Raw genomic sequence first — 27,812 nt, forward strand, 5'->3', positions numbered from 1 at the left:
ATAGACTGGCATCTGAACAGACTCCCTGCCTCTGTTTCCTGGTTGCAAGTCACGTCCTTTCCAGGGGCAAGCACAGGAGGTGGGAGCAGGGGTCAGGAGTATTTTGGTGGAGCAGACATCCGGGAATGCCTTCAAAGCCCCATGTGACATAGCCTCAGAAGGATCTTATGTTTACTTCTGTCCTTTCAGTCTTGATCCCTTGCCCTTGAGGGACTGAAATATATTCCAGGTATGCTGTCGATCAGACATAGATAACCTCCAGGCCTGTAAATAGAGGCGCCAAGCCAAAGTCTGTGTCTGTATTCCTTAGAACATGTGATCGTGTTCACCGCTGCGTGAAGTCCCCTCTCCTAACTCTCAATACCATTGAAAACATGCCCAGACTCTGTGTCTGTGGTGGGTGGAGAAAGATCCTCAATCATCAACCCAAATACAAGGTATTAACAAGAGAGATTTAATACCGACAGTGCCACGTGGGAGTTACAAGGTGTTAACGAGCAAGATAAACCAAGGAATTCGTTTTTCTTCCTCCTTGGCTGCCTGGGTTCACTGTGGATGCAGAAGAATTGAAACCTGAAGTTGTGAAACTATGACCCAGGAAGGCTTCCTGTATTATGCACGGTGCCTTAAGACGAGAGACTTTTAGTGAAATGCCAAGAACATTCAGGGTAATGTGTCCGCAGCAAGCGGATCCTGGATTTATTGCGGAGGGGACGGTGTGAGTCAACCAAAATGGAGAATGATGAGAAGTAACTAAATTATGTATGACGATCTTCACAGAGCAGAGGAAGGAAGAAAAGCTTAATGACGCTGTGGTTGAAGGACCAGCAGCAGTTGGTGATGTATTGACTGGAGACTGGTAAGAAGAGAAATGGATGTCTGAAGACTCGAAGGTTATAAATGAGTGTCACAAACACCAAGCAGCGGGTTTGGGAGGAGGAGGGGAACCAGGGGCACAGCACACAATAAATTTTAGTGGCAACAAGATGGCCAAGTAAAGTTGACTTGACATTAAAAATCATCATTTTAATCTATGCAGCTCTTTGAAGCCTGAGTCTTACCAGGGCCAAAAAAAAAAAAAAAAATCTATAGTTAACGATGAAGTATTTTCCCCATTGCTTTCCCGGCATCCACCAAAAACAGTACATAGTTTAATTATTGCAGCTACAGGCTGGACCAGGGCGATGAAGAATGATGTGTCTGCTGTAGTGAGAAATTAGATAGAACCAACTTGTTTATTCTCCTCCTTCTTCCTCTGTGAGGCTAAATTAATTTAGTTAACAAGCTTTTGTTTGGATTAGCGGTCAGAACTCCTGATTATTACAGTAACTGTCATTTGTGGAGCGTTGACAGTATCCTCAAGCCCCACGTGTGAAACAGCAAGGGGTTCTTTTCTCATTCTCTGCCAGAACCAATGTGTCACAAGACTGGGGGCGCTACGCGTCGGAATAGAACATGGAAGTTCAAGAAAATCAGATTCAGTTCCCTGTGACTTCAGAAATGCCACCGATGGTCCTTCTTATTGACCTGGGTCGGGTTCTTCTGATCTTTTAAACAACTGCAACAATACGCCCAATTTTATACCTGGCCCACGCTACGGGGGACTTACTGAGAGGTGTGCGGCCGTGGCGGGGGCTGGGAAGGAGGAGCAGGCTGAACACGCATCTCAGGCCCTTCCGCACAAAATCTGAGTGCAAACAGTAAGCAAGCCAAGCGAGGCGCAAATGCAAATGTAGCTTCGAGGCATTTTGGGCCTCGAGGCACAGCGTCCCCGTCCCACCCAGTTCGCGGCTGCCTACCCAGCTGCAGCCGCCCGGTCCACCCGCAGGGGGGCCCAGCTGGCCCAGCAGGCCCAGCCGGAGACCAAGACCAGGTGCCCACGACCCACAGTGCAAACAACCCAGCCCCACAGCCTCAGACCCGAAACGAAGGGCACGGGCGGTCCTGACGGCAGAGCTCCGGGGGCGGCTCCGGGCGCGGGCGGAGCACCCTGAGCCCGGGCCCGGGGCCTCGGCGGCGGGTTGGCGCGCCCCGCCAGCCAGGCCCGGAGGTCGCCGGCCGCGGTCGCCTTCCGGCCCCGGGCCCCGCCCCGCCCCGTCCCCGCGGAGCACTTCCGTCCCCGGCGAGCGGCGGGAAGGCGGCGGGGCGAGCGCGGCCCGGAGCGCGGTCGCGGGGGCCCGCAGGAGGGCGCGGGCGGCGGGCGGTAGGCGGGCGCGCCTCGGGGCCCTGGGGTTCCCCAGGGGGGCAGAGGGGTCCCCGAGGGAGGGCGTCCCGGGAGTCCGGAAACAGCCACCGGTCCTTGCGCCCGCGTGTGAGCCGGGGACGCACGGGTTCGTCCCGGGATCGGAGGGACGGGGCCTGGGGGCAGCGTGGCTTCTGGCCCGGCCGCCCTTCCTGCGCCTGCAGCGGGGTTTCGGGGCGCCGGGGAGCGGTACACCCGAGCCAAGGAGCGCGCCCCGTGGAGAGGACACCTTCCTTCCCCTCCCCACCTCCGCCCGTGCGGAGGGCGTGGGTGGCGATCCTTAGCCGCGCGGTGACCCGGTCCAATCCAGCGTCGCTTCGTGTTGAGGGCGCAGGCTTCTCAGAATCTGGGCAACTTGGTTTGATCAGCGGGTGATCGTGGCTCCCGGGCCCGACTGGCTCACTGCACCCCCGTCTTAGGCTCTGCTGCCTGCGCTTAACGACGACGAGAGCCTGCAGCCCAAGGGTGGGGACGGTCGCGCCCACCCCGAGCCCGGACGTCTAGGCTTTCTCGAGACTTTTCAGTAACTTCTCCCCAGCTGTCGTGTTGCCCTCCTTTGCCCTTGGTACTTCTCCCCCGAAACCGCCCCGCCCCACCCTTACCGGACGTTTTAGACGCCCTTCAGGGACTGTCCCTGTTGTGCTCCTAAAACCTATGATACCAGAACCTTGCGTTGATAATAGCCCGGGCACTTTTCAGGACTCGGAGTTGATAACTTATGTCCCATCCCAGGAAACTAAGGGGAAAAGGAAGGGACAAATTATCTGGTAATATCAGAGTGCCTACAGCTCCAAATGGAATTTGACTGGCATGGATAATAGACCTGTGTGACTCGGGGCCAGCCACTTCTCCGAGTCTGTAAGGTGTGTTGCCCTCTGATTTAGCCAAGGAATGAGGCTTGAATGAGACGATGTGAATAACAGGGCCTGAAATGCATGAGATGATTCACCGTGAGTGTTCTTTCCCCTCCCTCTTGTGCCCGCTCCATTTTATAAGGGCTCAGAGGTGAAGGGCAAGGACAATTTATAGGGTAGGCATTTGTAGTAACTTGAAAAAGATCCCAAAGTACCTTGAGAAAGCAGTGAATAAATGTGACACTTGGGAATGTGAAGCTACCCGTGCCAAATACAAATTTATGAAATAGTGACTTAGCTTCTTAATTTTTTTCTTAAAACCGAAGAATGTCTGGGGTGTGTGTTCTGTGATTTTTTTATTGAGAAATGTAACTGCAATTGTCGGAGTTTGGAAATCTAAAGTTTAAATGTGGTTGGGTTGAATCGGAAAGCAACTTTACGAGAATGATTTTCTCAACTGCTATTTGTTGTGTTTTCCTTCCAGGGCATCATGAGTGAAGCCCCCTGCAGAAAACGTGATGACTATTTGGAGTGGCCCGAGTATTTCATGGCGGTGGCCTTCTTATCGGCACAGAGAAGCAAAGATCCAAATTCCCAGGTGAGTTTTATAGGGGAATGTTTGGACCCTCATAGATACAGAGATATACACAAATGAGCAAATTGGAAAAGGAGGCTCAGTAGGCACCTGCCAACTTAGAAAAGAAGAGTTAAGTCTGTCTTTTTTCCTACATTCCTGTGGACTTATGTTTTCCTGGGAGAGAGTAAACTGTCACATGCCATCGTTCCATGCCTCCTGTATCCGCCTGGGACTGGGAGGCTCACTTTCTTTGGCTTGTGGGATCTGCCACAGACATGAGTCAGGAGACCTCAGTGCTTTGGGGCTCTGCAGGCCTTTTGGTGTCTACTGGCCTCTCCAGTGGCAGACTAACCCCTTGGTGTCACCAAGCCTTTGGGCATGTTTCCCTGCAGGTTGGAGCCTGCATCGTGAACGCAGAAAACAAGATTGTCGGCATCGGGTACAATGGGATGCCCAACGGGTGCAGCGATGACCTGTTGCCTTGGAGGAGGACAGCGGCCAATAAGCTGGACACCAAATACCCTTACGGTAGGGCATGCTCGTGTTCCATTCTGCTCAGTGGCACAGCCTGGGGGAGTGCTTAAACAAGAGAGTTGGTCCGAAAGTGTCTTCATGGTTTTCAGTCATCAACAGCTGGATGGAAGGAAGATCCTATTGAACGACCCCAGTTTCCAGTCCCTGTCCCTTCAGTTCCAGGGAGAGCCAGTGGGTGGAAGCGAGGTGCTGGTCACACAGCCCAGCCCTGAGCTCCGGGGCTCTGCTGCCTGCGGCCGGCCTGGCGTGTTTCACCCAACTGTGCGCTGGACGCCGCAGCAGCCGCCTCCCGTTGTGGGGGCTCTGCAGACCCAGAGTGGGCTGTGTGCACAGACCACACGCCAGATGTGTGGGATCGAAAACCTTTGGCCTGGCCGTCTCTGGTTTCCATTTCTAAATTAGGCAAGGGTACTTCTTGTGATCTGTTGCCCCTCTGATCGCCAGGGAGAACCACTTTCCTGTCATTCTCTGGAGAATAAGCCACGAATGCCACAAATGAGGCAAGTCAGGCAGCATATGCCGGTGACTGATTTTTCATGTTAGGATCTGTATTTATGCCTAGAAATGAGCAGATTGCCTCCACTGGAAGTAAAGCAGATGAAGGCCATCCAAATGGGAAAGAATGTGCCTTTAGGAAGAAGGCCCAAGGCACCATGTAAGACCCATCTGCCTAGTGACTCGCCTCTTGGAGGTTCTCTGCGTTTCCCTCCTGAAGAATTCCAAGTGCACATTTAGTCTAATGTGTATATTTTTACTAATGTCCCTGGACCTTAATCATGTTAAATAAGCCTCATAAATTTCTTTGTAATCCAGGAAAACTGCTCCCTTTTCGAAAGAAAAAGGAGAGAATGTGCCTGGAGAAGGGGAAGGAGCCAAGGAATGAGGCAGGGAGAGCTGCACAGCACCCAGGGCTTCAGGGAATAAAACATAATTCGCGAGCAAGGGGATTTAGTAGTCACATTAGCCCATTTAACTTCACCCCTCATAGGAGTCAGAAGAGTAGGACTCCAGCTGGGAGAGGCTGAAACCGGGTTCTCAGCCTCAGCTGCATAGGCTGAACAGTGTGTGTGCAATGAAAAATGTGCTAATGTGTTTTAGAAATTCTTGTCACCCCCCCATTTCGACTCCGTAAGCTTTGATGGTAAGAGAGAAAGGAAATGATGGGGTGTTTGTAGGTACATGCAAAGGTAATTTGTCACGGGGCAGTGCAGTGCCCCTGTAAAAACCCCTAGAGTGAAAGGTTCGATGTGGTCAGGATCTACACTGAAACGTGTGGCCACCACAGCCGCTACTTCACTGAGGTGACAGTGCAATTTCGGTCCTCACGCTGAACCCCCATTTGGAGGAGTTCTTAAGGGTGTCCATCTGTGCACTGAGGCTGGCAGCAAAAAGATGCCACTGCCTACTGAGTGGCCCTCCACGTGGGCCTGTGCGCTCTGCAGGGTCTTCAGTCACCGTGAGCCCCAGGCAGCTCCGTGGTGGTGACCTCAAAGCCAGAGGATTTGCAGTCCTGGCCCTTCATCCCCACCCCCCTCCTGGTCTTCTGGAGCGTCTCAAGTAGCTGATTTTCTCTGTTCTGAGATCCAAACTGGAGAGAGTAGCTCTCTCGGAGCTCCTTTCCAGAAGGGAGGAATAAAAAAAAAAAAAATCCCACACCGGCATTTGTCCAACTTCATGGTGGTTTTCTATTGAATTGTCTGTAGCTGAGCATCATGGCCCTGGTTGTCTGTATGCATTATTTTTTACTATCCATGTGATACCTCGAAGGATTTCAAAGCTTCTTGCCTTTACTTATCAATTATTCATTTTATGTGGAGCTGGTTAGAATGTAGGCAATTTTCTTTCATGAGAGTGAGCTTGTAATTTGATGTACTGTAAAAGTCGTAGACGGTATTAAATGGTTTTTAAGAGGCATTTGGTATTACTACCATCGTAATACACGTGGAGATGGGCTTTAAGTCTAAATAATGATAACAGGCTATAACTGTACACTCAGTCATATCTTTTCAAGGGATTTCGGAGAATAATGTTTGGAGTGCCTTAGATGTAATAGACATGTTAAGTGATAATTGACTAAAATACAAATTCTCTTTTTACTTCTGTTTTAAGACTTCAGTTAATTTTTAAAAATTAGTGCTAATGTCTGAAATTGGGTGGGCTGAACCCTTTCTCGCCTCGCTGATACTAGTGGCATCTGAGCTACTATTTTAGGAAGAACAGACTATGTCTTAATCCCTATAAAGGAGCTTTAGAGACTAGCTAGGGTTCTAGACCAAAGACTTCCTAATTCTTTTGACTATATGGGGATCCTCTTTTAAACTTCAAAAAAACTTCCAGAACCCCTATATGATGCTAGTTAAACTGTTACTACCTTATTTTGAAAACTGAGATATAATTGACATTATAACATTATATTATTTTAAGGTGTACAACATAATTTTACATATGTACAACTTCAAAGTGATCATAATAAGTCTCGTTAACATCCATCATCATATGTAGTCACAAAATGCTTTTCTGTGTCTGATGAGAACTCTCAAGATCTGCAATCTTAGCAACTTCCAAATATGTAATACAGCGTCACTAAGTCAGTGACCGTGAACTTCACATCACCCTGACTTACTCATTTTATAACAGGAAGTTTGTATCTTTTGATCCCCTTCACCCATTTTGCCCCCCACCTCCCAGCCTCTGGTAACCACCAGTCCATTTTCTGTATCTGTGAGCTTGGTTGTGTGTTTTTTTTTTGATTCCATAAAAAATGTTTCTGATTTTTTTTATGATTCCATGTAAATGAGATCAATATGGTTATTAGTATATTTTGAGTGAGAAAATCCATGATGGCCAAAGCCTCCTTGATGTCAGCAGTGCAGTGCACGCTGCTGAATTTTATCAAACAGCCTTGGTGTGTGCCTGCGTATGTGCCTGACATGACGTTTACCCAGGTGTCCCATACTCGGACCCCGTGCAGAACCTCTGTACTGCCTGGAGTTCTGTGCCCACGGGGTCTAAGCGTGCTCACTTTTTTTAATGGAAAAAGGAAGGTACAAAAAATGTTAAGTGACTTCTATAGTGCCACCCAGGCAGGGTGACATCTCCTAAATCTGGGGTCAGTGTCCTTCTCTACCTTGCTCTGTCTCACCTGTGGGGCATGGAGACTCAGTTTTTCCAAAGTTGCTTAGATCCCAAGTGGACCACCTGTTCTCTTCATCTCATCGTGCACTTGAGCAAACCGAGGCTTAGATGAAGGGGTCCCCAGGGTCCCAAGGCTAGGCCCAGATGGCCTGCACCTAGGATTAGTTAGCACATCATTTGCATATGACTTCCTTTAACATTTTTCCGAGGGGGAGATTGGGAATTGGTTGAATTTGAGTTTACCCGTAACATACTCAACGTAATGCTCTGTACTAATTCTGTTAACTTGGGAAGTCATTAGTCCTGATTGACACTTTGTGGAAAGGAGGGAAACGCAGAAAACTTGTAATAATGGGAAGATGGGAGCTTTTTCCGGGCTCTGTCTCCGGAGAGGCATTTTTAAAGGGTGTTTTTGTTCTTCCAGCATTAGGATCAAAACTTCACGGAACAATTTGATTATAATGTAGTGTTAATATGGAAAATGACAATTCCCCCTGCCAAAGAAACTTTTTATCTCCTTTTCCTGAAAAATCCAAAAGATAGTTTGATGTCATTAACATTAAGTGGCAGGAAGGAGTCGGCGTTATTATAGTGACATGAATGATAAATAAAAAAACCGGGAAGCAGCAGATTTATTTAATTTGCCATAAAAAACTCAGAAGAGTTTTATTTTTATGTGAAGGGTTTGCCTACCGCAGGATGAAGTATTCAGCTGACAGCTTCAGTTCCTTTCTCCTTGTGTAAGTCATGAGAGGGAAGCATGTTTAATTGAAATGCCAATTTTATGAAATGGAGGTAAAATACTAGTGGTAATTCAGATACCACTCTTTCCTTGGGTTTTTGTAAGCAATTCTGATGACATAGTTCACAGACCAGAGAGAGTGAGTAGAATCAGCCTGTTCTATCCTTAGAGCCATTGCAAAATGTCACATTTTTAGCAGTACTCGCTAGCTGCAGTCATCAAGCCTGCATGCATCCTGCCGTGCTGTTTCTTGTTGGCCAGGAGACTTGGGAGTAAGCACACCTGTTGCCTGGCTTCCACTTCCACCCCAGTTGATCAAGAAACCAGAATTGCTCTGCCTGCTGTATCACACTTCTTCACCCTGGAGGGGACTGTGGTCGTGATGTCCCAAGAGTGGGCACCTCATTCAGGATGCACTGGGCACAAATGGGAATGTGGGTCTTTTTCAGAATCAGTTCATATTTCTCCTGGAAGACTATAAAAGGATTATAATGTTGGGAAGGAAAATGCTGGAATTAATTAGGCAAGAGTCAGCATGGCACCTTTAAGCAGTCTTGCCAGTGTGTGGCAGTGCTTCTTTAAATTTTAAATTTAAGCTAATCCTTTATTTTTCAGGTTTAGCCTACTATTAAGCATGCATAGATGTCATTTTAGCGATTGCTTAGCCATTTACCTTACCCCCTTGAACACTGACATTTTCCTCACTGCCACGCATGTGATATATTTCTTTTGGCATCCAAAAGGTTAGTCTTGAGAAACTAATTTATCAAGAAGTTAGGAGGCTGATCCTTCTTAAGCTGTGACTTCCTCAAAACTTGTAAGAGCTTCTTAGTAATTAAGATCAAATTTGTTCTTTCAGCCAGTTGAAATTGAATGCCCTCTGGTTTTGTTAGGCAGATCTGTGGCTCTGATGACTTGCTGTTATTTTTTGCAGAATACCAACTTATTTCACTTACAGCTTCGCATCATTCCTACCCTGCCTGGCCATCTGGGAGCTGTGGCCAGTGGAGGATCTAATTAGGGTCTTCTGTACAAAAGAACTAATGAAATCAAGGGAACACTTTTGAGCAGGTTTACAGGAAAGATATAAAGTAGATTATTTTTATGAATTGGGGCAAACTCAGGTTTCACTGTGTTGTCTGTAGGTAAACACAAACACAAGGTCTTATGTATGCAGCTTCCATTGAAAATTAACCAGCTTGATACACGTGTATTTCACCTCCAGGTATAATTGCTTATAAATAGTCTTCAGGAAAGAATAGATCTTGAGTATTTTGGTTAATTTATTTGATTTTTATCTATGTGTTTTAATCTATAGGTTCAGGGTTAATTATTTTTGAAGAGTTAGAGATTTCTGCTTCACTCTGAATATCTACAAAGGTTGTAATAGTAACAGAAAGCTCCTGGTTCTAAAGAGCAAATTTAGCAAAAAGCTTAAAATGCTTACCTATGGGGATCAAACCTCCCCATGAAAATATACATATTTATCTTAGTTCTATAAAGAGTCCATTTACCTCATGGTAATTTGTAATAAAACTTTAAATAATTCAAGGTAAGTGATTTCCAAATTGATGACCAGTATATGGGCTGAAGTTTATCTCTACACTCTCTCTCAGAAGAAAAGGTTTATTGAGAAATTAATAGCCTCAATAAAATTTCAGGGCCACATTCAGCCTGTTTAGATTGTGCTAAGTATGTGAGCCCGTGTTAAGTATCTGCATGCAAGTGGATATTCCTAATGATAAATGTCATTTCTGTAATTTTTTTAAGTTGATGAGTCCTTGCTTAGACACTTTGGGGTGCTGTGCAGTGTAGTTATAGACTTTATTCTGTTGATCTATAAAACTGATGTGCTTATTTTGACTGATCTTCTCTGAATTTGGCTTAAATTACTACGTTTTGATTTTATTTGGAATTTTTTTTTCACCCCAGATCTCTTTCATAGGCTTTGTAAAAACTGGTGTTCAGGTAGGGTATGTACATAGTATTTGCTCATAGAAATATGCAGTAAAACCTAGTTCCAGGACAGTTTTTGCAAATATTTATATTGCTTTTTGCTTTTGCTTCTTAGGACTTTGTTTTCCATTTGGATGGGACTCTACATGCATTTAATATGCCCAGTAGCTAAGAAAACGCCCACAGTATTTAAAACAACAATGAACAGATTGAAGCGAAGGCACCCTGGACTGGCCGTCCCGAGCCTGGCTTCCGGGTGTGCTGTTTTATGCCCTGTGCTTGTGGGGTTGTCAGGCACATGACCTGACATTTATTTCTCAGTATCTGTATGACATAAATGATCACTGAGGACTCCCCATGTTCTAGAATTCTGAGGGAAAATCAAGCTGCATGGCTCTGAGTTCAGCAGATTAGGTTAGCTGTTTCTCTGCTGAGGATGTTACAGGCAGTTCTAAGAGCATCCTGGCTGAGAGCCACAGGGCCGTGGAAAGCTGATGGGGGCAGTGAGACTGAACGTGCACGTGGGCACGTGAGCAAACGAGTAAAGAGAAACAGACTTCATTCCCTCCCTCCTTCCAGCAGCTGAAATCTGCGCGGGTTCCAGGATGACTGTGGACAGAGGCAGCACGCTCAAACAGGAGGGGTATGGAGATTAGAAGACATTGGATGACAAAAGGTTGGCAGCTAGCAAAGAAGAAGAAAGACCCTGTGTCTAAGTACAAGAAAATATAGGAACAGAGGAGACAAGTCTTGGAACTTGCAGTCAAGAGGTTCTACTCTAAGACCAAATAGAAAGGACTTTACAAATCCTTTTGTGAATCAGTGAATGTGACTGTGTTTATTGAAATGTGGCTCCTTGCCTGGCATTGGGAAATCCCATGGTAAATGGGGAACCTCAGGGAAAACGGGAGCAAGGGTGGGAGGCAGCACCCGCTCTTGTCTCCTCTCACACTGTCTGGAGGGCAGGTACCAGCCAATTAGTGGAGGTGTAAATTTAATCTCTGTGCTTCTTTCAAATGATAGATGCCATAGTAAATTTAAAATATTGAATATGATAACGGAGCATGAATTTTTTAATTCTGCAATTAAAAGGCTTGGTTCAAAATGCCATTAATTTTGAGTTTAGGTGAAAAAGGGAAGCAGAATTCCTCATTGTCGTTTTCCTTCTGCAAGTGAGTTATAACTTTTTAGGAATTGAAATAAGTGCTAATGAGCCATCTATTCTTGTATCAGTTTGAGTTGTCTGTTGGTGATGGGACAGTTCTTGAGTCCTCGTGCTTCCTTTTTAAAAATTTATTACTGTATTTTATAATACATCACATTTTTCAGAGTTTGTTAGACTGGGGTCTCTGACTGACCCAGCAGATGCGTATGGGCGTTTAATGTGTGTATTCTGTGCTGGGCACTCTGTGATGGTAAGTACAATGCACATCCTCTGTTTTTGAGGAGTTTGCAGACTAATTGTGGAGAAGGTAGACATTAATGAAGTGAATAGGTGCTATTGAAGGTTGCACACCACCATGAAGTGGGGTGCAGGATGGGGGCCTGCCGAGGAGAGGGGCATCAGGGAATACTTAGAGCAGCATTTTGAGGAGGAAGGAGGGGCCAGTCATGGCAAAGGCTGCCAAGGGATCTGAGAAGACTGAAGATTGTCCCTGGGGCTTAGCAACCTGGAGGTCATCGCTGACACTGCCAAGAGCAGCTCTGATGGGGTGGTACAGTGGAGGCACACGGAGCCAGTTGAAGGATAGAAGGTGGGGAGGTGGGCACAGCGTATGAAGACAGGTTTGAGATGTGAGTGGAGACAGTAGAACAGTAGGCGTGTGGCTGGAATGGGAGGCGGGGCTCGGAGGAAGGTCTTCAGTTGTTTGTACTGGGAGGTGAACCTGTTTTTTTGTTTGTTTTTGCAGCAGACATTTGTCTGCTGGTGGGAATGATCCAGTAGCAGGAGAGATTGATGAACCAAGGAAGGGCAAGGGGTTTGAGACCCACAAGGGGACTGTGTCCCACGCACACTGAGTAGTAGGAGGGACTCTGAGTGGGGCTGGATGACAGCTGACAACAAAGCTTGGCAGGTGGGGAATGTGATCACTTCCAGTCGTGCGGGAAAGGGTGGGCCAGGTTGTCATCCAAAGGAGGGGTGAGGGGCGTGAGCAGGCCCGGACCAGGGGCAAGGAAGAAAAGGTGGTACGTAGCGAGGGGAAAGGCATAAGGCAGAGATGCCCCGGAAAGGCACTCAGGGTCAGGGGCTCAGATCTCATCTTGGAATCCCGAGTTGGGTCGGTGAGCCCCGTTTTCTCTGTGCTGAAACAGGATCAGTGGGTTTCTGAGACATGTCTTGCAGAGCTGCAATTAATGAGAACACACTCTGACTCCTCTTTCAGTGCTCGGTGGTCACTGTGTGCCCTTTAAAAGCTGTTAACACAAGAGGGAAGTGAGGACTCGTCACAGTGTGTATTTGCATTACAAAGCTGTCAAACTGGTGACTAATGTCGTGTTTCTTTCCTACATTTTTGGCATCAAACATTGTCTTTCACTTGGGCAGTGGGAAGGGGGCTGGGATTCACTTAGCCATCGATGAAATGTAGCGTTTCCACATCCTCCTTTCCCTGACCTGATTGTATGCCCTTAACACATAGGGAGGCAATGTAATTAGAGTTCTGGGGGCTTTATTATCAATAATAGAAACCCCACAGTCAGAACTCTCTTTAGCCCTAAGCACTACCACTGGGGCTAAGTGGCTCCCCTGGATGCCACGGGTTGCTGCCAGCAGCCTGAGCGCAGGTAGTGAGGAGGGTGCAGGGGAGGGGCCAGAGGAGCAGAGAGAAAAAGGCATGACTGGTGTTAGGCTGGCTGCGGGCGGGCTAGGGAGCGCCAGCGTTTACCAGGTCGGCCTCCTGTGCTGTGAGCATGCCGGTATCAGTTGGTGTAGCGGTTCTCAGGGCAGATCTTTTTCTCCCTGTTGCACAGGCCAGGAGCCTCTGCCTTGGTGAGGTGGGTAAGGTCATGGAACTAGCAGATGGGGGAGGCAGGGCCCAGTGGCCCAGGGCACATGGATGAAGCCCAGGGGAAGCCCAGAGGGTAGGATGGCTCTGGGGACTGTGCCACTGGCGTCTGGGCATCCTAGGAGTCACGCTGCACACAGACCCTGGAGGGTCTGGCTGCCCTTAGCTGAGCAGCCCATCTCCTCTTTCCCAGGCTGGCCAGGGTTCCTTTCTGCTGGTGATCCCTTCTAGCAGAGACCTCCTCTCTAGGCACAGGGTGGTAACAGGACAGACTCCACACATTTTCCAGGCATGGGGCTGGGTTCCTCTTCCACACTATCACTGTTATCTGTATTGATCACACACAAGCATAATAAATGGCTCACCGTGCCATAATAAGTGTCTCTTGTGTGTCCCTGAATGCCGGAAGGTAGTGGGACCCAGTTAGCTTTGCTTCTGAATAGAAAAGCCAGTAACTGCAGGGGATGGGCCTGGAGTGGAGTGGCTGGGGCATGGTCAGGTGAGGTAGGAGAGCAGTCTGTCACCTGTCACCTGCTTTGGGACACCCTCTCCCATCTCAGTGAGGACCAGCCATGTCTGTTTCTCAGAAAACAAGCCCAGTTCTGATGAGTGGTAACAACTTCATCTGCAGAACTCTTTCTGGTTCACAACGCTTTTAATGACCATCTTCCTCACATGCTTATCTTTGTAACCCTGGATACAGATACAGAGATAGCAAGGGGAGGGCACTGTTGCTCCTGTTTGTAGTTGATCAAGGCTGGGACTTGAACCCTGCTCCTGCAGCCAAACTTACCCCTACACAGATGTGGGAAACGTCTGCCTCCATGTGGGGGTTGTCTACAGCTTGAACCATTTTCTCTCCTTGCTGCAGCTGAGTACAAAGGGCTGTCCTCTGGCAGTAGGGGGCAGAGCTCTCTGACTGTGAGGTCATGCCTGAGATAAGCTTTGGAGCCCTCTAAGAGATCAGAGGAAGACTGCGGCCAGGGCTGCAGGGCAGGAGCAGGGAGAAGCTGGCTGTGGCCCACTGCTTTGTTTTGGGGGAGTGTTTGCTTTGGGGAGTAGAGCAGTGAAATAACTGTTGGTTTCTAAGTTGATGCTCTACCTTTATCTCAAATCCTTTCAGAGCAACTAATAATGAATCTGATCACTCCTTACAGATAATGGAAATTTCATTGAGGGGACAAAGGAGTGACATTGTTTGGGGTCAAATTCTAGAAGTGCTTACTTTGAATTTTGGGGGTAGCCATAATAACGAACATTTGATACAATTCAGGGGTGTGCTGGGGTAGTGGCAGGTGAGAGGGTGCTTAAATTTAGAGACTGCTCATCCTGAGAAGGAAGAATAAAGCTGGGGGGAATACTTGCTCCCCGACTTGAAGCTCTACTACAAAGCCACAGTAATCAAGGCAATTTGGTACTGGCACAAGAACAGAACCATAGATCAACAGAATGGACTAGAGAGCCCAGATGTAAACCCAAGCATATCTGGTCAATTAATATATGGTAAAGGAGCCACGGATATGCAATGGGGAGATGATAGCCTTTTCATCAACTGGTGTTGACAAAACTGGACAGCTACATGTAAGAGAATGAAACTGGATTATTGTCTAACTCCATACACAAAAGTAAACTCAAAATCGATCAAAGATCTGAATGTAAATTATAAAACCATAAAACTCTTAGAAGAAAACATAGTCAAAAACCTCTTGAATATAAATATGAACAACTTTTTCCTGAAAACATCTCCTTGGGCAGGGGAAGCAAAAGCAAAAATGAACAATTGGAACTACATCAAACTAAAAAGCTTCTGTACATCAAAGGACACCATCAGAACAAAAAGACATCCTACCGCATGGGAGAATATATTTGTAAACGACATATCCGGCAAGGGGTTAACATCAAAAATATGTGAAGAACTCACACGTCTCAACACCCAAAAAGCAAATAACCTGATTAAAAAAATGGGTAGAGGATCTGAACAGACACTTCTCCAAAGAAGAAATTCAGATGGCCAACAGGCACTTGAAAAGATGCTCCGCATTGCTAATCATCAAGAAAATACCAACTAAAACCACAATGAGGTATCACCTCACACCAGTTAGGATGGCCCACATTGAAAAGACTAGGAACAACAAATGCTGGTGAGGATGCAGAGAAAGGGGAACCCTCCTACGCTGCTGGTGGGAATGTAAATTAGTTCAGTCATTGTGGAAAGCAATATGGAGGTTCCTCAAAAAACTAAAAATAGAAATGCTATTTGACCCAGGAATTCCACTCCTAGAAATTTACCCAAAGAAAACAAGATCCCAGATTCAAAAAGACATATGCACCTCTATGTTTATAACAGTACTATTTACAATAGCCAAGATATGGAAACAACCTAAGTGTCCATCCATAAATGAATGGATAACGAAGATGCGGTGCATACACACAATGGAATACTATTCAGCCTTAAGAAGAAGAAAAATCCTACCATTTGCAACAACATGAGTGGAGCTAGAGAGTATTATGCTCAGTGAAATAAGCCAGGCAGAGAAAGACAAGTTCCAAATGATTTCACTCATTTGTGGAGTATAACAAACCAAACTGAAGGAATAAAACAGCAGCAGACTCACAGACTTGGAGAAGGGACTAGTGGTTACCAAAGGGGAGGGAGTGGGTAGGGAGGGATAAGGGGATTAAGCGGCTTCATGATTAGCACCCATAATGTAGGGGGGTCATGGGGAAGGCAATATAGCACAGAAAAGACAAGTAGTGACTCTATAGCATCTTACTACGCTGATGGACAGTGACTGCAATGGGGTGTCGTGGTGGTGGACTCAATGTGGGTGAATGTTGTAACCAAAATGTTGCTCATGTGAAACCTTCATAAGGTTGTATATCAATGATACCTTAAAAAAAATTTAAAGGCTGCTCTATTGTTAAATTATTGACTTGAAGGCTAGGTACTTTGGAGGCTGGCAGTGATACATGAGGCATTGTCAGAATATCTTTCAATAATTAAGAAATAAGTAGTTGGAATTCCATTTTAGGTCTAGAAGTAGTGAAACAGTTAGCTAAATGGGTCTTTTAGAGGAGCAAGGATGAGCCCCACCCCTCAGTGTCACATCATCTGGGGGGCATAGAGCACAGGGAAGTGGGTGCCTGGATTTAGTGACCCTGTGACCGATAGGACCCCAGAAGTAAAATCACTTAGACCCTAATTCCAAGAAGTAATGACAAAACGCTTTGTCATCAGAATAGAAGTGGAATATCTTGTAAAAATGAGCACTGAGTTATTTTTAAAAATGCACGGGCCAACCTTGAACTTGGATACCCCATTTCATGTCAATTATTAATTGCAGGGTGAAGCTTCCCACCTTTTCCTTCCAGAAGGCCACGAACAGACGTTCACTAGCTCTTGAGTCCTGACCCTCTGTCTTGTCAGTGAGCTGAACTGTCCTTGCTTTGAACGGGGGTGGCTTCACAGCCCAGGAACCTTCACCGCCCTCAGTCAGGGGCGGAGGAGCTCTCCCCGGAGACATGCTGAGGCTTGTCCAATACTGCCTGGGCAGCTTTAGCAGAAGGTGGTCCAGGTCCCGGCCTCCTGGAACAGGTGCTCCGTGTGTGACCCTCTCACCACCCTCCCCCGCCCCCACCAGAGCTGCCACACCAGGGCCTGATTTTCAGGTCAGGCCTGGCAGAATAGTCCTTTTCATCAAGTAAAATCCTGTGCCACTAAGCATCAGGAATCTTAAACAGTCTGGGGAGTTTCTTTAACTGGAGTAGAAGATTAGGCTCCCTGGCTCCAAATTTTATGAGGCACAGTATTTCCCGATGCACCGCAGTGGCGAGCCAGTTACTGCTGACATATTTGTGCAGCAGTTAGAATTTGTTCAGTATTATTCAGAGGGCTTAAAAAAAATATTTAAGCAACCTTAATAATACTACTGTCTAAAATAGATACTGTATTAGTCTTGTATCAAATGAGACGAGAGTTAAATCTATAAAGTGTTGGATCTCTTAAATCTAACCAAGGATGGAACATATCCTGTTAATTTGTCAAACTTCTGGAGAACTGCCTACATGAGACAGTAAGAATTAATCAGCCCTAGTAAGAGGGAATTTGAAAAATACAGTTTTCTAATTATACAATCTCTTCTCAGTGGTCCAAGGTTAATGCAGTTCAGAATTCTGACAGTAAGAGAAGGGAACAAAAAGAGAGACCAAAGCATATGAATTGTCTTATAATTACTGAAACAGGTTCTCCTGGCAATCAAGAACTTTATAAGCATTAATCTGATATTTTCAGACTTTCATGCCTTTCCTTTTAAACAAGGTTGAGATAATTGAAGTGTTTTGTGTCACTCTTTGTGCTTATCAAATATATTTGTACTATTTGGAGATTTCTTTTGTTTATTGCTTAGCCATCAATGAATAATTCTGGGTAGGTAATTGGAAACCTGTCTTTTTTTGTTTTGTTTTTTGGACAGTTTATGAATGCTTCCTAGATCCTGTGTGTTTTTGGGATACTTGGTCCTTATTCCTACTGTGAATATGAAAACTATGTCCATCCAGTGATCACTAACAGAATCACTGCCCCTTGATTGGTTTTTGCACTTATGTATATTTGTCTTGCCAATGGGTTTCAGCCCCGGGCAAGTTCACTATGGATTCAATGTGACCAAAGAAATTGACAGCAAAACATTCTTGGGGTGAAAGGGTTATACCCAACTTTATTTCCAGGTGGCAGGTCAGTCAGTAAAATCCCATTCATTCATTCACTCAGAGTGAGTCTGCACGCAGCAAGCCGGTCTCTGCCTCTGGGTCCCTCTGTCCACACAGCCGTCCTCTGGGCGTCTCTGCACAGTCATCCCACACAGCCATCCTCTGGGCCTCTCTGTCCACACAGCTGTCCCACACAGCCATCCTCTGGGCCCCTCTGTCTGCGCAGCCATCCTCTGGGCCTCTCTGCACAGTCGTCCCGCACAGCCGTCCTCTGGGCCTCTGTCCTCGGCGCTGCCCCAACTCCAACCTCTGCTCTGCTCTCCTGCAGCCTTGCAGCCCTGCCACCATGTCGCACCCAGAGCACTGGGCAGATCTCTTTGTATAGAGTCAGCAGCCATGTATTGCCCATAGGTGTTCAGTGAGCTAGTCAGCCAGGGCCAGGTGAGAATCCTGGCCACAGAAACTCTCATTTTATCCACAATATTCATAGCTCTTGCTGAAGTTTTTCCTAGGCAACATGATAAAAAAATGCTCGTACCAGAAAAAGATAAATTTGTTCTTTAATTTATTACTGTCAGATAGCTGTGCGATGTAGTGAGAAGACTTACAGAGAAGGCTCAGACCACCCAAAGATGGGCAGTGGGGTTAGAAATGTAGATTTCAGGATTTTACAAATGGACCTACTATCTGGGAATCTGAATGGATGAAGTCCTAAAATCGGTGACTATAGAGTGTCTCACCTGAGGGTTTCAGCCCTGGGTAGGTTCATTATGGATTCAATGAGTCCAAGAAATGACAGCATAATGTTCTTGGAGTAAAAGGGTTCATTACCTGGTTTTATTCCCAAGGTGGTGGGTTGGGCACCAGAATCACGTCTGCATGCAGCAGTCTGCAGGTCCGTAGTCTTCCATCCCTGCCTCCACCCAGGACCCTGGGCAGAGCTCTGTTCAGTGACTCAGTCGGTAGTAGCTCATTGCCTACGGGTGTGGGAGCATTAGCCTAGCAGCAGGCCAATCATATCATCAGGTAGTTTAGGTTCAGGTGAGGATCCCGGCCATCGGAACTTCCTTTTCCCCACAGGAGAAAAATGGAAGAGCAGAACTGCACCTGCGGAAAGGCCCACAAAGGCAAAAGAAAGAAAACGACCTACAGGGAGGCTGGAGACCCCCCATCGTCTGATGATCCTGAGCAGGTGCAGAGGGGAGCACAGTCAACTGGTCAAGGGCCAGGCGAGAGCAGGCGGGTCCAAAGACTGCAGCAGAGATGCTGGGTTTAGGTGCAGCTGAGTGTGCACAGGGCTAGGTGGGAGCTATACACCAGAGCAGAATGTGGGCGTCTCTTCCCAGCTCTGCCGGCTTGGGGATTGAAATTGGCCTTGTGGGAGTGTTTACATCACCGAAATCAGCAGATGCTACCAATCAGGCCTTTTTTTTTTTTTTTATTAGTTGGTTGTAAACATTACTAGCCCATTACAGAGGTCAACCAGTTTCACAGTGTCTCTCAAAGTTCTTATATGGCAACCCAGAAAACCCAGTTCACACCTGGGACAGTTTGTAGGAAGAACTTAACCTTGCCACAGATTGTTCTTCCCCGTCTCTTTTCATCCATTTTACTAAAAGGGAAAACAACATTGCTTATAACTCACTAAACTGACTTCAAGACCTACATTTTGAAAAGTATTGTTTTAGAGAAAACTAGAGGTTATGTATGCATTGCCAAGTCAAGAGATTATTTAAAAAATAGACTTGCAGTTGCATACAGGACAATTTCATCTTGAAAGCAAGAAGAGACCTCAAATGCTGAAGAGATGGCCTCTTCACACTGGGGCTGTAGGAGAAAAGGAAGTTCCGATGGCCAGGATCCTCACCCAACCCTAAAGTACTTGGTGAAATGACGGGCCTACTGCTAGGCTGAAGGTCCTACACCTGTAGGCAGTGAGCTGTTACTGGTTGAGTCACTATGTAAAGAGCTCTGCCCGGCGCTCTTCCTGGAGGCAGACGTGGAAACAAACTGCGAATGCCCTCGACCTGCCTCCATGAGAGTAAAGCTTGGTGTGAGCCCTTTCACCCCTAACATTCCACTGTGTGAGACTGGCTCCAGTGAACCTGCGCCGAGGCGGTCCCCCTCGGGTGAGATGGGGTTAAGCCCCCCCACAGAGACATGGCGGAGAGAAGCCTGCCCGACACAGGGAGCCCTAGGGAGAGCCGGGCCCCCAGGCCTTGCCGTCGGCCGTAGGAGAGAGGACTCCTGTTCTGCTGTTGGAGATCAGCTGTCCCAGAGGAGGGAGGAGGGAAACTGGGCACCTCAGGAAAAAGCTACAAATTGGGTTACTTGGTATTTTAAAAAATGATTTTATTTATTTAGTTGGAAATGTATGTTCTCAGGGACAGCGTTATTCCTGCCAGCTGGGAGAGCCCCTCATGTACCTGGCTGAGGGCCACACAGCTTTAGGCGGCAGCGCTGGGCCTCGAACCCCAGTGCTGCCTCGGGCTGCAGAGCTCTACCTCTGTGCTGGCCTGAGGTGGAGCATGCGGGCCAGGGGGTGCTGGGCCTCGTGCTCAGGCCAGCCAGGGCCCCGGGGCAAACCCCGCACTGGCCGGGTGTGCCGGCTCCTGAGTGCTCTGTGGCCTCAACCAGATTGGCGGTGTCTGTCATGTGGTGAGTGTGGATGGCCAGGCCAGGGAAGGGAGTCCCCAACTCCGCTGGGACTGACCTGCGTGCAGCAGATTGCATGGACAGTCATGCAATTCTGCCCAGTTTCATTGAGGACAGTCTGGGGACCTGGGCCAGGGCAGTTTTGGAGGGGAAACAGGGTCAGAGCCACAGAAGCTGAGAAGATTGTGGGCCTCAGCCGACTGTGTGGGGCCAGGAACACGAGTCCTTGGGACCTCAGGACCCAGACAGACCACACATGAGGGTACGGGCGGGAGGGGCAGGCCGAGGTGTCGGCGGCTCTCCTAGGGTGCGGTTTCTCCTGTCAGCCCTTCAGGAGCGGGCTGGGGAGGCTGCATTGTAAGTCAGACAGGGCTTGTAGGCTGAGGCCGCCCCGGGAAGGCTGAAGAAGGCGCTGGTCACCTCGAGGCTGGGGGGCTGGAGGGGTCAGCCAGAGGGGTCAAGGGCAGGCTAACCCTCCGTTACGTTTGTTTTCGTCACTGTCTAGTTTGGCATATGTGGGCTTGTGGATCGTGAACTGTTCCTTTTAAGGAGTCTCATGTGTGCCTGACACTCAGCCGCTCATATTGCCCAGCAGACCTCATGTTTTTCTAACAAGACGCTTTATATTTTTCATTTTGTGATTTTGTAGTTAAGAGAAAGGAAATCTGTTTATGATCCTTCGTATTATTTCTATAAACCACCCTTTTTATACAGGGATGTCGGATGCTCCCCAAGAGAATGTTTCCTATGGTAATTTTCATTAATGAATCCAGACACCTAATGTTAAATTTTGTCCCAATCTGCCTTGGAATTAGAAGGTAGTTGTAGTCAACGTGACAATTTTTAGAGGCTCGAAAGAGGACAGTCTAATAGTGTTTTCTACCAGGTTCAGAAACTCTACAGTTCTGAATACTAATGCCAACATCAGCAGCAGGTATTTATTAGATGGGAAAGCATATTTTTGATAATTCGAATTTAAGAAGACTTTTTGTTTTCCCCATCATCACCATCAATAATTGGAACCCACATTTCCTTTTATTCATTCAATAAATATTTAACACCATGTTCATGGCATTGCATTAGACCCTGGGGGCGTTACAAAGAACCGAGAAGACTGGGCTCTGGCCTCAAGGGGGAAATAAAGGAAACAATTACGTCTAACTGTTTTTAATACTGAGCAGTGTTAATCCCAGTTTGGGAATATCTTGGTCTTCAGGGAAGGAAAAGGGATCGAGGGGCCTCTCCCCAGCCAATACCTCATGGCCACTGAGCAGGAGCCCTCCTCCCATCTTTGGGGGGCCTCCCGCTCCCTCGGGGTTTATAGGCCAGTGCATCTCTGGGAGGGAGAGTAGCTTGGGTCCCTCTGTGGCTGGTGGGAACTAGTCTCTGGTGGGTTGGGATCTGATTAAGTGCAGCTTTTTCTTTTTTTTTCGTTAGATTTTTTTACAATGCCAGAGACTGTTCATTTCTGCACAGGCTTAAGGCCTCCTCAGTTGTATTCATAGACCACACTGAACCCTTCCTGACGTTCCTGAGAGGGTCCCAGTGCATTGCTGCCAGACACAGGCACACAGAGACCGTTACAATCGCATGCAGAAATGAGAGGCCTGGGGAGGAAAGCGGGCCAGGATCCCGTGCATTCCAGTGTGCAGACAAGTTTGCAAATAACTGCCACAAGGAGATTGTAAGAAAGATTTAGATTATGCACCTAGAACCTTAAATATCTATGTAAGACAGCAGTCCAGCGACCTCCCAAACTAGGTGGGGGATCCCAGACTAAGTCGGAGCCCTGAGTACCACTGGCCCCCCTGAGAGGAGAGCGCTGCGGAGTGGGTGGTGGGAACCCCTTGCCCAGCAGCCTGGGAAAGTGGGTGGGTTTTGACGGGTGCAGGAGTGGAGAGGGGAGGAAGTGCTCCCTGTCACCTTGAATTCGGGCAAGTCTGGGGACCATCGTTGATGGAATGGGTCAGTGTGGCAAGAACTTCACTTTTCCCTGCCATCAAGTCGATGAAAGTTTTTCTTACAAAAGACGAACTACTGGTTATCCCCTGGTATTTTTCTTCTGTGTCTGTGAGCTGAGAACCACGAGGTGAAGCAAATCCCTCAGGGCAGAAATGCTCAGCTTCACTGCATGATTCTCTTAAATTGCCCCCTGCCCTCTTAGTGGCCACTGCGAATACCCCTGAGTGTGAATATCAACACACAAATGAGCCATTTTATGTGGGCAGTTCCATGCCCCAGGGTCTTGTGGAGTGGTGAGCTACTGCTCCGCTCAGGGTGGGTGAAGATACGCGACCTCGGCCCCTCCTGGCTGCTCAAGGTGCTTCTCCACGAAGGGCTGCTGCAATGAGCAGTTTGGCTGCTAATCCCCAACCTGCCGGACCACGTGGCCCTCCGCTGGTATTCTCAGGACGTCCTGCTTGTGATCGATTTTGTAAAAAATTGAATCTATTATACATGTTATTTCAGAGGGGCAAGTGGAATGCCTCAACGCTGTTTGTAGATTCTTTATGAGTCGCAATCTAAGTTTTTCTTTCTTTCTTCCTCTCTTCCAAACCCGCAGTGTGCCACGCCGAACTGAATGCCATCATGAACAAAAACTCGGCCGATGTGAAAGGCTGTACGATCTACGTCGCCTTGTTCCCGTGTAATGAGTGTGCCAAGCTCATCATCCAGGCGGGTAAGCAAGTGGGCTGTTTCCGTGTGTCGCGCCCGCATTGCCGCCTGCTCCTCGGTAGCTCCCTGCAGATGGCTTTGCTCTTCAATTGCTGTTGTTTAGATCTAAATTAACTGCACTATCAACTTTGCAAGATATTTCCCGTGTTTTGTTTTTGAATCGTGCCAGGTATCTAAGACTAATTGCAGCCTCTGTGATTCTTAGCATGTTTTTAATTTAGTTTGCAACCTCTTAAACTGCAAGCTGCCAAAAAAAACCCAACAGAGGCATTGCATATAATTACTGTCGATTTACAGTTCTCTGACACATTGTGCATAGATTAGGGAGGGAAATGAACTTCTGTCAGAAACAAGGTCAGCTGGGAGTCTGTATGTGAAATTTTAATTTGTATTAATATATGGTAGATATTTGAGAACCTAAACATATCTTTGCATAAGAGTGTGGTAAGACCCAAGTGGTGCTTCTTTAAGTTTTTCTTACATTACAGTTGCCATAAATCTATACTGTTGTATTCTGAATATTTCACCTTTTTCTAACTGTCACCTCTAAGATTCAGCTCCTCTTTATCTCCGTAAAACTCTTGGCTTGAGATTTAAAGACTTCTCATGTTAGCCAGATGTGTGGTTCAAAGGGGCTGTTTATCACAAGCCCGTGGGTCTCCGAGCAGAAGAGGTCTGGTGGTAGCAGCATCCAGGGCCTGCGTCAAGGAATACTGTGGGCTCCCTCAGTGGTGGTGAGCCATGCTTTGCGAGTTTAAGTGTGGAGGTGGTGGCAGGCGTGAGGGAAGAGCCAATATGAGCCCTACCAGGCCAGCTTCCTGGGGTCCCTGTGGAGGCTGCCGGAGGAGCAAGTGGGGTCTCAAGAGCCCTCCAGATCCACTGCCCTTAGGTGGGCCCTGCTTACACAGACAGGAGAACTGAGCTCTGCTCCCCGTTGAGCTGGCCGCTCCGGTCCGCCGCACCCTTCTTGGAAGCGCAGCAGTCCTTATTTCTGATTTGGCCGGTACTCTCCACTGTCCCCATTCGCCTCTCACATCAAGAATTCTGGCCTTGGGAATAAAGAATATTTGCCCACAGTAAAGAAAGTTTGTTAATCGTATCAAGGTGTGACTACTTGACATGATTTCCCTTTTCATTTGTTGAAAAAAATCCACAAATGCTGGAGGGCAGATTAAATAGAATCCATCCTCTGCTGTGTTCGAAAGCAGCTGATGCACATTTCGGTAACTGGACGTTGTGTGCCAGCGCACTCGGAGGTGGTGATTATTCACAGACACAAGGGCTCCATCTCTGCTGCACACTGCTGGCGGCATCTACGTGCATACGCTAACGGGCTTCTTCCGCTGTCGCCTTTGAAGGTATCAAAGAAGTCATTTTCATATCTGATAAATACCATGACAGTGATGAGACCACGGCCGCAAGACTCATGTTCGACATGGCAGGGGTCGTCTTCAGGTGAGGAGGAAGAATGGGGTGGGGTGCAGGCCTGAGCAGGAATGACATTTCACCTCGTCTGACGTTTACTTTCACTTGTGATGTCTGCCTTACATACTCGGGAGGATTTTTTTTTTTCCCATGTGATGGGCTGAGGATCTAAAGATTTTTTTTGTACATGTAGATTTTTAAGAGCAGGGACAGAAGCTTCTGAAGACAACCTGCCTAGTGACTGCTCTTGAAGATGAGTGAGATCCAAGGCTTGGGCTAATTATTCTTGCAGCGAGAAATTTAAGAATTCCCAAGTTTTATGATGTTAGCATTAAACCTTTGTCAATTTTGCAAACGTAGCAACTCTAGCACAGAAAATGTAGGATGACGGTAACCTGCCAGGTTGAAACACCTGGAATTCTTTTTACAGCAACATTTTAAATTGGGATTTGGAGTCATTTAGGTTTTTATGATCATCTTTGCTGGGCAGAGATTGGAGGTTTTACTTCTCACTGCTTTTGATTCAGGGTAGAAACATCTTTTGAGACTGTGACAGCTTTCAAAGCAGCGGGGTTCTTAGAGCTGCTAACATATCTAACCCCTGTATTCATCAGTACAGATTAAGGGTTATATGTTGTGATTTCTGTGAACTTTTGTGCCTTATGAACCTTTCAATCCAAATTATTTACACAATAATAGATACTTACTGTTTACTGATTATTAAAAGAATATGTGTAGTCCCCAAATACTTTCTTATTCACTGTTTCAGAAACACATGAATGAGTAAAAAAATAGAGTGGGTTTATTTTACTTCTGCATTTCTCAGACTGTGGTTTAAAAAATTAATCCTCACTAAAGCGCGTTGTTTTTTTTTTTTTGCAACGTGTAGGAGCCAAGAGAAAATGTACTCTTTTGTGCTTGAGACTGATTCCAAGTTGGCTGCAGAAATTTCCTGGAAAATAAGATAAATCTGGTGGGAAAACTAGTCCTAAGTCCTAAGTCATATCGTGCAGCTAACATGTTAGGAATCCTTTGACTCCCTGATAATTCATGAACTCTGCTCGCTGGAGAACCTAGAGACCAAGCCCACCCCCCAGGCATCTGTTTATGTCTTCGCCCTTTCTTGCCGCTGTTTCTCCCAGGATGGTGCACTATAATTGGCCCCTATACAGAGAAAATAGCAAGTGGATCCCAGGGAATTTTTTCCTCCCCACAGAAAATGTAGGTTAAGCCAAAGTAAACAAATTGCTTTAACTACTCACTGGATAATATCTTTATATATTTTGTTTCTTAATGCTTAGGAAATTCACACCAAAGTGCAGCAAGATTGTCGTTGACTTTGATTCAATTAACAGCAGACCAAGTCAGAAGCATCCCTGAGTTACATCTCATTAAATCTCCAGAAGATTGGTGTTATCCTCTTCTAAGAAGCTGCTAATGCCTTTCATCTCAAAGTTACACGTAACTTTCTGCGAGCCAGTGCAGCAAAAGTAGACATCTGGAGAATATAAAGCCTCACCTCTTCCTGGCTGTCTCTCCTGTCTCATGGAATCTGTGTCTGTATAAACTGTGGGTTTAGGGTTTAAAATAAAGGTGTCTGTAGATGACCTGTCGCATAGGACTGGAGTGGGGTGCCTGCCCCTCTTGTCTCCTGGTTTGTCGGGATGCCACTGGCTTTGTGGAAGGGCATCTGCTGTATTTCACAGCTGCTCTTCACCGCCGCGTGTGCTGGAAGGACAGATAAATAATTGTGTTTCCAGCGGCGTGAGCAGACACACTGATCTGAACATCTGGTGCAAATGAAGCATAATGTGCACAGTGTCCTTGAAAAAAAAATAGGCCCCCCATGACTGTAGCACCGGAGGATTTGCTTTACAGGGTTGGGGGAACACCCCCCACCCACCCAAAGCACCTCGATGGGGCGGCACATCTGTCCTTGCAGATGGTGAGTGTCACGGAGCCTGGAGTCTCTGCTTGGGCTGCTCTGCTGCCCATGGCCGGTGGCAAGTCGTCCCTCTGAGGGTCGGGGCCCCTGTTGGTTTTGCTGCTTATCTTTGGGTTGTTGATCACACGGAGGGAGCCCTTGCATTTGTCTGAATACTGAGCTGCCCTGGAGGAGACAGCCTGCCCTGCCCTGGGGGTCGCCCTGGAGGGGCAGATGCCCACCTGCTTCTCCCACCACCTGGAAATGTGTTACCGCTTGCCCGTGTGCCAACAGGGTTCATTTCCAAAGCTGCTCTACAAGCAGAGAGTCAATTAATTCTTACCCTGTAAGTAAAATGTGGGGAATTCAGCCTGCCTCGAGGTGGCTCCTTGCAGATCTCTTGGCAACTAGAGGCATTTGTGGGCCCGGCACCCAGCCTTCCTGGATGCACCCGTGCCCTTCCTCATTGCTGGGACTGGGGAATGTGTGGCTGTGTACCTTGTCTTTAATCTCATTTCATTTTTATTTAACACACTCCACACCTTTGTTGAGAAAACAGTTTCTTTATCCTAGAGATTATGACCGTTTTAAAGTGCTCTTACATTTTCATGAGTTTTTATTTTGTCTCTGAGGTTTTGTACTCCATATTCTAAGGCATTTTGTAATTTGGCTTCTTACCAATATTGTTAAAATCTTATTAAAATCTACCACACTGAAGCACGTTCGTTTTATATTATAGTTAGATGCCTAGCTCGCCATTTCTGTCATTCCTGTATTGTCTGTGAGGCACATTACATACGTTTTAATGCTCAGAGAACAGTCCTGATGCAGTGCGCCCTCCCCAGGGTGGATGGGGAGACTTCTTTATGGGTCAGATTGAAGATGTTAAATCTCTTTTCTTTCCTCTCCTCCATTTTTTTCCTCTCTTATCTCCTCCAAACCCCTTGCTCTCTGCTCCAAAAACGTGCAAAATAAAAGGTATACAGAAGAAATCAGTAAAGATACTTCAAGATAGAAAGTATATTAGGGCTTCATGGTGCTGCACGTTATGACTTACAAGCCTTGTTAGCAAGGAGTGTGTAATTTTTATGTCACATTCCTAAGTGTGTCTAGGGGCTAATAAGCCAGGAGTGCATCATTTAGTTTTGATGCTATCTTATATTTTGTCCCATTTTGTTACATTGTATTTTAGTGAAAAACATAGTTTCTTTTTCTTCTCCCTGTTGGGAAGAGGTTAACAGGGAAGGATCCTTGCTAAGAAGTATGTCTGTGGACAGTGCAGCTGGGGTCGTTTACGCGGCCGCTGTCCTCTCAGTGTGGGTATGTAAAGCTTTATACATGCTGCTGAACTTGATTTCCTGGTGACTGGAGTGTAAGTAA

At 46.9% G+C, this 27,812-nt stretch overlaps 1 protein-coding gene across 3 annotated transcripts; it reads left to right on the top strand.

Moving 5' to 3' along the window:
* Positions 1-2,072: 2,072 nt before the first annotated feature.
* Positions 2,073-26,121, top strand: DCTD (dCMP deaminase). 3 transcript variants are annotated; one of them, XM_073219193.1, is made up of 7 exons: positions 2,073-2,203; positions 3,581-3,694; positions 4,066-4,201; positions 22,971-23,087; positions 24,442-24,538; positions 25,398-25,481; positions 25,810-26,121. In XM_073219193.1, the coding sequence occupies exons 2-6, from the start codon at positions 3,587-3,589 to the stop codon at positions 25,474-25,476; spliced, it is 537 nt and encodes a 178-aa protein (XP_073075294.1). In that variant the 5' UTR covers positions 2,073-2,203; positions 3,581-3,586; the 3' UTR covers positions 25,477-25,481; positions 25,810-26,121. The 3 variants fall into 3 exon arrangements, with proteins under 3 accessions (XP_073075294.1, XP_036852266.1, XP_036852268.1); XM_036996373.2 differs by lacking the exon at positions 25,398-25,481 and adding an exon at positions 2,975-3,105 and having other exon boundaries at positions 2,113-2,203; XM_036996371.2 differs by lacking the exon at positions 25,398-25,481.
* Positions 26,122-27,812: the final 1,691 nt, after the last annotated feature.

Source organism: Manis javanica, chromosome 12, assembly GCF_040802235.1.
Source record: "Manis javanica isolate MJ-LG chromosome 12, MJ_LKY, whole genome shotgun sequence".
Classification (NCBI taxonomy): domain Eukaryota; kingdom Metazoa; phylum Chordata; class Mammalia; order Pholidota; family Manidae; genus Manis; species Manis javanica.

Coding starts and splice junctions, on each gene's coding strand:
- DCTD (XM_073219193.1), top strand. CDS start 3,587: ATGAGTGAAGCCCCCTGCAGAAAACGTGATGACTATTTGGAGTGGCCC. Junction 3,695..4,065: donor GCAAAGATCCAAATTCCCAG/GTGAGTTTTATA, acceptor GTTTCCCTGCAG/GTTGGAGCCTGCATCGTGAA. Junction 4,202..22,970: donor GGACACCAAATACCCTTACG/GTAGGGCATGCT, acceptor CCAAACCCGCAG/TGTGCCACGCCGAACTGAAT.